Consider the following 11,902-nt stretch of genomic DNA (forward strand, 5'->3'; position numbering starts at 1 on the left):
GGAAGAGCAGAGGAGGGAGGAAGAGCGCCAGGCTAGGGAGGAGCAGCGCCATGCTGCTCAGCAGCGGGACAATACCAGGTTCCTTGACCTGTTGGCGGAGCTGGTGAATTAAAAAAAAAAAAGATCTTTTCTTTAGACATTTATTTAAGAGGCATTTTTTAAGAGACATTTATTTAAGAGGCATTTTTTAAGAGGCATTTTTTAAGAGACATTTATTTCATTTATTTAAGAGGCATTATTTCATTTCTTCAGAGGCATTATTTCATTTCTTCAGAGGCATTATTTCATTTCTAAAGAAGCCACCGACCATCTGCTGGTATACTGTACATTTAAGTGACCCTTTTGAGGTGCTGGAGTCACAAATAAATTCCAAATTGTGGCCATATTCGAGTGTGTGGATCCTTCCTTATTGTTTTCCCCCCCATTTCTTAAGAAAAAGGATATAAGCTTGTAGATGAACAATTTGCTATTTCTATAACAAATGTATTCTTTCATTCTATGCCAGAAACACTATCAATCATTACCCTAATAGGAATTGGTTTAATGTGTTTGTTTATTTAAACTTCAATTCTTCAACTGCATTTAAGTTAACCAGTTTTTTTAAAACCAGGGCAGTATAGCACAAGTGGTAAGTTCCAATTCCATCTCATACTAATTATTTAAATAGAAGAAACACACTAGACATACTCCAGTACATCATGTAAGAACATGCATTAAATGAAAAGAGTCTAGTGTATCAACGCCCAGAAGTTTTATTCATGAAATAAATGAAAGGTTAAACAAAAACAAAACAAAAAACTACAAATAATCATGCTCGTCCATGTGATAAGGTATGTGCTCTGGGTCTGGAGCCGACAGTTGGGCTGCCATTCTGTCCCGCAGACCTTCCCCACACTGTTCCCCCCTCTCTGGACCGGCTGGAGGTCCATCCTCCTCCTCCTCCTCCTCATCGTCAGGCTCTATTATGTCCCCTTCAGTAATAGCAATGTTGTGTAGTACACAACATGCAGTGACCACAGCTGGGACAAAGGTGTTGTGGACCTCCAGGGCCTTGAAGAGCAGGGACCTCCATCTCACCTTCAGCCTGCCAAAGGCCCGCTCAATGATGGAGCGAGCCTTGGAATGGTGGTGGTTGTACCGGACCTTAATGGGTTGGACTGGATCCCGGTACGGTGCCACTAATGGTATGGGAGCACTGATGCATGGGTAGCCACCATCGCCCACAATAAAGTACCCTGGAGGAGGGTACAGAGACTCCCTGTACATCCCGCTGTTAAGAGAAAATAATGTTATTTATTGTACAGCAAGGGGGAAATGCCTTGGCATATCAAGCCCACACACATGAATGATAAGTAAAGGTATTTGGACCATGATCCTGCAAGATGGAATGATACAATTCTCATACCTGTTCCTCAGGATTCTGGCATCATTGACACGGCCAGGATACCCCACGAAGGTGTTTAGGAACCTGGCCTTCGAGTCACATAAACCTTGCAGCTGCAGAATCAGAAGCAACTTTATTGTCACATCACAGGTTTACAGGTGAAACTAATTCATCAGTGGGTGAATACATTTTTGAGGCCCCATCGTTTATGACATTTCCATAAAGAAAGGGGAGAATAAGAACAGTGCAAAGGGGAAGAAAATGATCTACATATTTATTTACACATAGTACTTGATAAGACATAAGGTGATACCTGTATGGAAGGGAAGAGCTTTCTGTTCATGTACTCCTGGCAGTGTGGTCCAGAGGGGAGCTTAATCCGTATGTGGCACCCATCAATGGCACCAACACATTTTCGGAAAACTGGACTGTTGCCCAGGCCTTCAAAGCCTTGCCCAACCTCTGCCAGCTCATGAGCAGCAGGGAACCGGATGACCTATTGTTAAACAAAAAAACATGATTATTGAATTACTGCATTGCATATCCGTATCTTAAGAGTTGTTGTGTCATATATGTTTCAATGAGTGTGTTGATTGTTGTTCTTGTTGTTCTCGTTTTGTATGTTGAAGCATGTGTATTTGGAATGAGCTGTTTAAAGGCTTCTAGAATATCATGCTTCATGTTAAACCAAAATGAAAACTGATCACCTCTGTGCGAAGAGCTGCAATGGCATACGTGCCACTGTGGACCAGCCTATGCACAGTGGTCTTTGGCATGTCAAATGCCCCGGACACCACCAAATAGGAGGCGCCATGTGCCAGCCAGTACAGTGTGACAAGGACCATGATGTCCCGTCCCCAGCCATGTGTCCCCTCATTTGGCAGCAGCCTGATGAGGGCCACGATGGTTTCCCGGCTCAGGCGGTACTCCCTCCTGAGGTGAGGGTAGTTGGGGTCAAACCATATCTTCAGGACACGCACACTCCTGTTTACAATGGCGTACCTTACCAGAGATGCAGGACTTTGGTCCTGTGAATTGAAAGTGAATGATTGTTGTCATGTACACATGAACTATATGTTTGTAGTCTGAAATACATGCAATTTATCAAGAATCTCTACAATGGCATGAGGCCTGTCATTATTAACTTTGCTATGTATCCATTCATGTAAATGACTGACCGTAATGAGTGCTTGACAGTGCATGCAAAACACAAGATGTGTGAATTGTAGGATTTTGTTTGACATCCATGACATTGCCTACCACTTACTGATGTTTGGTTTAAGAACAGCTGGCTTACCTTGTGGATGAGCAGTATTAATGCACGGCGGATACGTGCTCTCCTGCGAGCGGACAGGCCCTGCTGCTCATTTTGTTGTTCTTGCCTTTTCAGCTGCAGCCACAGCCAAGAAGCTGTAATCAGAGCTGTCTTCATCTTGTCTGGTGATCATCAAATTGTTTGTAGAACCCCTTTTATATTCTTGATATTCGTTCATGATAGGCATCACCTGGTGTGTGTTCTGTGTTGCCAGCCAATAGGGCATATAGTAATTAAGGTCCATAACATTTGGAGTGTAAACAAAGAGCATTTCTGGGAATTAAAAATAAATAAATAGATTGACTGATTGAATCAGTTTTGAATAGGTACAGTCCAAGGAAGGTACAGGTCAATATAAAAACTGCTATATGGTCTTCCATTTTCAATTCATCAAAACATTTAAAGACATAAATACATCTATGCAAAAATAAAAATAGAAATCATGAAATACACAGTTAGAAAAAAAGGGAATAAAAAGTGAACCAACAGTATAGAAGAATAGAGGGGAAGATTAAATAAGATTGTGATGAATTGTCTATTCTGCTATTCGGTAGGCTACTATTCTATGCATGTGTGACCAGGGCACTTTACCACTATACGTCACCCTGGGAGTTTCACCTGGCAGAGATTAATATGATAATAATACAAAATGATAGGCTACCAATTGAGAACCCACTGGGCTGAGATAAAGAAAAGGAGCAGAGACGTGCGTTTCCAATTGTACAATGATTATTATTTTATTTATAACTCAAAAGCAGAATGAAATACTTATTAATAATGAATGGCTTCACTGCAAAGAGAAGATGATGTTAGAATATATCAATTCCCAAATCCTAGTTAAAAGTGACTTTATTACAAAACAAAAGGGATTAAGACATGACAGTTGTGCTATACTATACCAGACAATAGCATGTGCTCCGCCAATGATGCTGTCATAGTAACAGGTCTACCTGGTTACACATGTAAACTTATATTTATGGCAATGACAACTCTCGCAGGGTATACGATCGGAAGGTTGTATTCAGCCCGTTGTGTTCCAGTGATCCAGCTGTGGGACACGTCACAAGTGATCGCCGAATTATGCCGTCGCTTTAAAATGACAGCGTAGTGCATTCCGAATCAGGAGAAAATTTCTCTCCACCAGTGACCACCACTCTGTCCTCGCATCGGATCCTCTCCTCCTCGCTGGGGGCGGAGCCGAGGAGCGAGTGGAGGACGCGAGGAGAGTGAGCGAGTCTGAAAGTTGAGGTATTGGAATTTAGCTTAAATGTCATCAGATGGTGGTCCGTGGCTCAAATGGGTCTGAGAGGCTAAATGTCATCAAATGGTGGTCTGTGGCTCAGATGGGTCTGAGGGGCTAAATGTCATCAGATGGTGGTCCGTGGCTCAGATGGGTCTGAGAGGCTAAATGTCATCAGATGGTGGTTCCGTGGCTCAGATGGGTCTGAGGGGCTAAATGTCATCAGATGGTGGTCCGTGGCTCAAATGGGTCTGAGAGGCTAAATGTCATCAGATGGTGGTTCCGTGGCTCAGATGGGTCTGAGAGGCTAAATGTCATCAGATGGTGGTTCCGTGGCTCAGATGGGTCTGAGAGGCTAAATGTCATCAGATGGTGGTCCGTGGCTCAGATGGGTTTGAGAGGCTAAATGTCATCAGATGGTGGTTCCGTGGCTCAAATGGGTCTGAGAGGCTAAATGTCATCAGATGGTGGTCCGTGGCTCAGATGGGTCTGAGAGGCTAAATGTCATCAGATGGTGGTCCGTGGCTCAGATGGGTCTGAGAGGCTAAATGTCATCAGATGGTGGTCCGTGGCTCAGATGGGTCTGAGAGGCTAAATGTCATCAGATGGTGGTTCCGTGGCTCAGATGGGTCTGAGAGGCTAAATGTCATCAGATGGTGGTCCGTGGCTCAGATGGGTCTGAGAGGCTAAATGTCATCAGATGGTGGTCCGTGGCTCAAATAATAATAATAATAGCACCTTTCATGACATGAAATGCAGCTCAAAGTGCTTTACAGAACAATGGAGAATAAAAGAAAAGCAAGGCAACGACATTAAAAAACAAGCAGTAATGCAATACAGTGAGGACATGAATAACAAAATAAATAAATAAAAGATCAATTAAAAGCAATGTTGTAGAAATGGGTCTGATATAGGGCTAAATGTCATCAAACGGTGGTTCCGTGGCTCAAAAGCCGAATAAACAGGCTAATGGACGTTGAAAACCACTGAGGTAAATAAGCCGACAGGAAGCCCAAGCCAACACCTGCAAACACTCACCTGATAGTTTGACAGACCGCAGACTGAGGACTGTTCGTTTCCACAGCTTCTTGTAGAAGCTTTTGTTGTTGTTTTCCTCCAGCCTGGTAAAAACACCGACGGCCTGATCGATGTCCATGTCAATGAAATGTTATGTTTACGAGTTATTCATGAAAACAAACGGCTTATTGTAGCAACAAACACTCTAGCGTGGTGGGGGTGTGGTTATTGGTTTGACCACAAGGTGGCGTGAGCGACCAGAGGACGCATGCGCATCCCGTGCACCGCAGCTCAAGGACCCCCCCCCTCCGCACGCACGCACAAAAGCACGCACCCACGCGCGCGCACACAAACACACACACACACACACACACACACACACACACACACGCGCGCGCGCGCACACAGTACACACAAACACACACGCACAATTTATTTATGTATTTTATTCATTCATTAATTTCATGACAGTGAAACTGAATTGGCTGCATTGATAAAGTGTATGATTCAACTTTTCATGGTTTATATTACATTGTTTTAAAATGTTTAAAATGTTTACTATAGCAGGCCTATAGTAAACAGGCATGACGAAATATTAAAGAAGAGTAAAGCTCCAGTTGCCACGTATTGCTGTACTGCAATATATTTACATTTTGTTATGGAATATGTTATATTGGGTAAAATATACCCGTGTTTGGTGATGGTGTGACAAAGAAATATGTTTAAACGCCCAATGCATTCTCTATGGCAATAGCACAAACTTTGGCATGCTACTAAAAGGTATTATCATTCATTTATCATTGTTAAGTTCACTCTGCATATCCACGGGCATAAGAGCATGATGATGCCATAACAAAACATGGGCTACACATGGAAGAGATGTGTTTAATAAAAACACAATTAACTGCTAGACGGTCCCAGTCCCGGTGGTAACAAGGCTACTCGCCCCGTTTCTGTTTTCCTCCCAGAACCTTCCCCAGTGAGGGGTGGGAGAGGCTGTACAGCAGACGGCTGGACTTTGAATTTCTACTAAATAAATAATACTAAATTGTTTATAGGGTCAATGTAAGTAAAATAATATAGCCTTTCTACAGGAGTATCTTTTTATATTTTTCCAAAAAGAATACAAACAGCCAATAGCATATTACAAAGTTATCCCCCTCACTGGGGAGAATTCCGGGAGGAAAAACGGGCACGCACCGGGGCGAGTAGTCCAGTATTCGTCCCAGTCTCCGTCTCATGTTGTTCTTTCTTAATTCTTTCTCAAATCAACGAATGAAATGATTCCAGAGCAGGGCACCGCTGGGCTCATATAATGTATAGCATAGTAGTATATATAGTTTATATGTAGCCTATAGTCTCATAATATAGATATTCCACTGTTACTTTCTTAGCTTACGCATGTTTCATGATAAATGTTTTTATGTGATGTATTCCCATGCTTTTTGTTCTTGCTTATTGTAAATTGCTCTGGATTAAGAGCGTCTGATAAATGCCTAAATTGTAAATTGTACCAAATCCTCTTAACAGACCTTGTATTGAACTGGACTTTACTGTGCTTTTCTTTTCTCTACAAAGTGTTAATAAAGTATTCCATCAATCTGATTAAATTACTGCTATTTCTCCGTTCCATATATGGTTACTAGGGCCGGGACTAATTGCGATTAATTTAGATTAATTAACTACAGAAAAATTAATCGCGATGAACTACAGATAAATTAATCGCACCTTTTTGTTTCCCCATCATAAAGTAGTTTTTATTTGTTTTCTCATGCCCAGCCATGTAAAGCACATTTGAGTATTCATATACACACTGAAGACACTTTATATATAAGGCACTTTCTGCCTATATATATATATATATATATATATATATATATATATATATCAGCTGCCTATATATCACTGTTGGGATAAAAGGCATTTTTCTATGGAGTTGTGTGCACTGGAAATAATAAAAAGTCCCCCCATTCTGTGTTGCCTATAGAACTGGAGGTCTGAAAAAAACAGTAACATTATGAAGTACATGTTTGTGATGTCACTGAGATGTACTTCATAATGTTACTGATTTTACTGACAGTAAAATGTTGAAAATGAGTGGAATCCCGTAGTCACTATTCACTGGGATACAAAACACATTTGAAAATAAGGTTTCTCACTGTTCTCGGGTTAAATATTGATATGCGATTAAAATGCGATTAATCGAGATTAATTAAATACAAAGCCTCTGATTAATTAGATTATTGTTTTTAATGGAGTCCCAGCTCTAATGGTTACACTTGGTCTATAAATACATATTCTCTCTCTGTGTTCATGTCAAGGTTTCTTCTATCATGTGTTCAAATATAATGTCTGTGTTTACCATGCAGAGAAACACCGTGTTTAGCCTGTAAATGAACCCAAATAGTGTCTGAAACACAGAATCAGCCTTCTAAAAACAGTGGTTCACAAAGTGGGGTCCGGGGACCCCCAGGGGTCCTTGAGGCAGTTCCAGGGGGTCCCCAGCTAAATTGACTTTTTTACCGGGCCAGTTTTGAACTGCAGCCACCTGTAAGGGCTCTTTGAGAGCGGCTTTGAAGGAGTCTAGGGATTCACATTTCTCTAACAACTGTTGGTAGCGCCCCACCAACAGTCGTAAAGGAATGTGGATTTCCGTGGCATGGGAGAACGAACTCAACCCCTTGTAGTTTGAGCCAAATCTGGGCTGCGATATTTAATAATAATATTAACTTTATTTATATAGCACTTTTCTGGACAAAGTCACAAAGTGCTTAAATAGATAGCATAGCAAATCAACAACTTACAGCCAGCTGGCCAACAGTAGAAAGCATATTTAAGGATCCAATATAAAAATAACAACAATGTAATAGATAAAAAATACCGACAGAGTTCAGTGAACAAACATTCAACGGGGCTGGGGGGGGGGATGCTTCTCTGAACAAGTAGGTTTTGAGAAGAGATTTAAAGGATGTGACGGTGTCTGCTTGTCGGATGGTTTTGGGACAGAGAAGGCTCCTTCTCCCTTGTTTATGAAGGGTGTTCAGACAGAGAAGGCCCTTTCTCCCTTGTTTATGAAGGGTGTTCAGACAGAGAAGGCTCTTTCTCCCTTGTTTATGAAGGGTGTTCAGACAGAGAAGGCTCTTTCTCCCTTGTTTATGAAGGGTGTTCAGACAGAGAAGGCTCTTTCTCCCTTGTTTATGAAGGGTGTTCAGACAGAGAAGGCTCTTTCTCCCTTGTTTATGAAGGGTGTTCAGACAGAGAAGGCTCTTTCTCCCTTGTTTATGAAGGGTGTTCAGACAGAGAAGGCTCCTTCTCCCTTGTTTATGAAGGGTGTTCAGACAGAGAAGGCTCCTTCTCCCTTGTTTATGAAGGGTGTTCAGACAGAGAAGGCTCCTTCTCCCTTGTTTATGAAGGGTGTTCAGACAGAGAAGGCTCCTTCTCCCTTGTTTATGAAGGGTGTTCGGACAGAGAAGGCTCTTTCTCCCTTGTTTATGAAGGGTGTTCAGACAGAGAAGGCTCTTTCTCCCTTGTTTATGAAGGGTGTTCGGACAGAGAAGGCTCTTTCTCCCTTGTTTATGAAGGGTGTTCAGACAGATAAGGCTCTCTTTCTCCCTTGTTTATGTGATGGAATTTCTCACGAACCTTTAAGTCTCACAGCTTGTTTCGTCATGTCATAGTTTTACATCCTAATGTCAAACCCTGACCAATGAGCTGTGGCCAAACTGTCATGTGAAAACACTATGAATAATTAATACACGACAACAGAACCACGACAGACTTTTCAACAATACGTTTATTAAATGAAAACAATTACAGTTTATCATTTAGGCACTTAGCAATGTATCCACAGAGCCATTTACAGTAACATGTTTCATCATTTAGGCACAGAGCCATTTACAGTAACATGTTGTATCATTTAGGCACTGAGCCATTTACAGTAACATGTTGTATCATTTAGGCACTGAGCCATTTACAGTAACATGTTTTATCATTTAGGCACTGAGCCATTTACAGTAACATGTTTTATCATTTAGGCACTGAGCCATTTACAGTAACATGTTGTATCATTTAGGCACTGAGCTATTTACAGTAACATGTTTTCAGAACACCACAAAGTTGGTACGGTGACTTTAAAATAAAATACACCATGAATTAAAATACACCATGAAATAAAATACGCCATACAATAAAATCCACCATTGGGCCAGCCTGTAACCGGAACATCTGTTACACATGTCATCAAAAAGAGAACATGAAAGAAATCGAATACAAGAATCAAATATCAGTAAAACAAAACAAAAAACACCATCATCAGTCTTGAAGGAAAGTCATTCATGAAACGTAAATGTGTGGAGATCTGATCTACTCTAACCTAACCTAATGTAATCTGTAAAGCTCCCTGTGGTGACGACTGGTTCAAACACAGAGGGTCTAGTTAACTAGTGTTAACTAGTGTTAACTAGTGATAACTAGGAGCAGTAACCAGGCAGGCTGCATGCTACTAGATTGGTTGAGACGGTCGTGAGTTTGTTGATCTGCTATTTTGAAACACATTTGAAGGAGATGAAGAAAAACAAAGACCCAAAAAATCTTAAAATTCACAAATAAACCTGAGATGAGGTATATAAATCTACATATTCATACGTCAATGAGGTATGAATCTACATATTCATACATTAACCTGAGATGAGGTATAAATCTCCATATTCGTACATTAATGAGGTATGCATCTACATATCCGTACATTAATGAGGTATAAATCTACATATTCATGAACCTGAGGTCAGACATGAAGTAGCAGCAGGTGTACGCTGTGCATTATATCAGTTAACTCTTTCACTGCCACCTGCTCTCTCCTTGCCACGCTCTTTGTTTGAACCCATTCTGAACGGGAACCCATTTTGGTGTCGGCATCATGTTATGCTTAAGCTATTGAAAAATAGCAGATCTACAAGCTCGTAGCGCGCCACCGAGTGGCGCGCTACGAGCTTGTAGGTCTGCTATTTTAGAAAAATCGAAGAACGACTGACATTTTTAGAATCTGATCTCAGGTCAGAATGGGTTAATCAGACCAGTGTGTGTCCAGTGGAAACCTCGTATGAATCTGATCTCAGGTCAGAATGGGTTAAAGGTGAAAATTACCCCGGGTCGTCACCAGGAGGTCAGCAAACGGCTAATGGATCCTCCCGTGATGAAAGCCTGAGGCATTGTAACGCTGTCCAATGAGACGTGGGTAAAGCCTGAGGCATTGTAACGCTGTCCAATGAGACGTGGGTAAAGCCTGAGGCATTGTAACGCTGTCCAATGAGACGTGGGTAAAGCCTGAGACATTGTAACGCTGTCCAATGAGACGTGGGTAAAGCCTGAGGCATTGTAACGCTGTCCAATGAGACGTGGGTAAAGCCTGAGGCATTGTAACGCTGTCCAATGAGACGTGGGTAAAGCCTGAGGCATTGTAACGCTGTCCAATGAGACGTGGGTAAAGCCTGAGGCATTGTAACGCTGTCCAATGAGACGTGGGTAAAGCCTGAGGCATTGTAACGCTGTCCAATGAGACGTGGGTAAAGCCTGAGACATTGTAACGCTGTCCAATGAGACGTGGGTAAAGCCTGAGACATTGTAACGCTGTCCAATGAGACGTGGGTAAAGCCTGAGACATTGTAACGCTGTCCAATGAGACGTGGGTAAAGCTTCCATTCTAAACGTGCCGTCGGCCACCGGCCGACTTGGGAACGATGCAAGTTGGGAACCTAGCATGGACACTGTGGAACGCCTGAACGACCACTAGAAGTCAGCGGGGCGAAGAGTTCTCGAGTTACATGGATGTGCGTACACACGTGCACACACAGAGACGTAGACGTGCGTACACACGTGCACACACAGAGACGTAGACGTGCGTACACACGTGCACACACACACAGACGTAGGCGTGCGTACACACGTGCACACACAGAGACGTAGACGTGCGTACACACGTGCACACACAGAGACGTAGACGTGCGTACACACGTGCACACACAGAGACGTAGACGTGCGTACACACGTGCACACACACAGACGTAGGCGTGCGTACACACGTGCACACACACACAGACGTGGTGCATTTATTAAAGGATATATATTTGTTTCCCCTGGACTGGAGCGCGCAACAATTCTACTGATGTACAATTTGGAGATTCCTGGAACAAAATATGTTCAGCTGGAGGTCAGGGGTCAAACCCTATCAATCTGGAGGTCGGAGGTCAAACCCTATCAATCTGGAGGTCGGAGGTCAAACCCTATCAATCTGGAGGTCGGAGGTCAAACCCTATCTTGGGGTCTTTAGCACATCACTGTGCTTCTTATATACATCATCAGTGTGATGTCACCATGATGTCATGAGGAGTCACTCATGACCAAATATGGAGTCCATGATGTCAGGCGTACTGGCGGCGGTGGTAACCATGACAACCTGGACTCACTCAGACATGTGGAGTAACCATGGTGACCTGATGTGACCCTCGCTCACATGGAGACTCTATCTCTGCTCACACAGACACACTGAGGAGCCAGACAACAACGTGAACCCAACGCAGAGGGGTTCAGAGGACGTGGTCTGGAAGGAGTGCAGGTGGGTCAGAGTGTCCTCTGAGGACACGTCATAGAAGGACAGAGTCCCAGCGGGACGGTCCACATACACTGCTACTCTGCAGACCCCGTCCTCCCTGACCTCACGGTCAGCATCCACTGCTGCTCTGATGGAGCGTCTAGAGGGACGGACAGGGAGGACAGTCCTCTCCCCATTGTGTTTGACAGAGTAAATGTCACGACCACACTCCAGACTCCATGACATGCCATTGAATCCAAGCCAACAGTCATAACCATTTCCTTTCCTGCTGATTGCTCTGTCAGTCCCTGCTATAGAAACCACTCCACTGCACTCTACCTCAGAGTAGCAGCGTTCGCT

General features: G+C 42.9%; 2 protein-coding genes across 2 annotated transcripts in view; both read right to left on the bottom strand.

Moving 5' to 3' along the window:
• Nucleotides 1-11,902, bottom strand: part of LOC310873856 (protein NLRC3-like) — a gene marked incomplete at its 3' end in the record, with an annotated part of 337,331 nt that overhangs the window by 160,098 nt on the left and 165,331 nt on the right. The window lies entirely within an intron of this gene.
• Nucleotides 10,533-11,902, bottom strand: part of LOC310873314 (uncharacterized protein) — a gene marked incomplete at its 5' end in the record, with an annotated part of 57,946 nt that continues 56,576 nt past the window's right edge. Inside the window, one exon of the mRNA XM_083785663.1 lies at nucleotides 10,533-11,902. This exon is cut by the window's right edge and continues 161 nt beyond it. Within this exon, the coding sequence (XP_083641789.1) occupies nucleotides 11,474-11,902 (429 nt within the window). The 3' untranslated portion in view covers nucleotides 10,533-11,473.

This window comes from Protomyctophum parallelum (genome assembly GCF_964188405.1).
Source record: "Protomyctophum parallelum genome assembly, chromosome: 16".
NCBI lineage: Eukaryota > Metazoa > Chordata > Actinopteri > Myctophiformes > Myctophidae > Protomyctophum > Protomyctophum parallelum.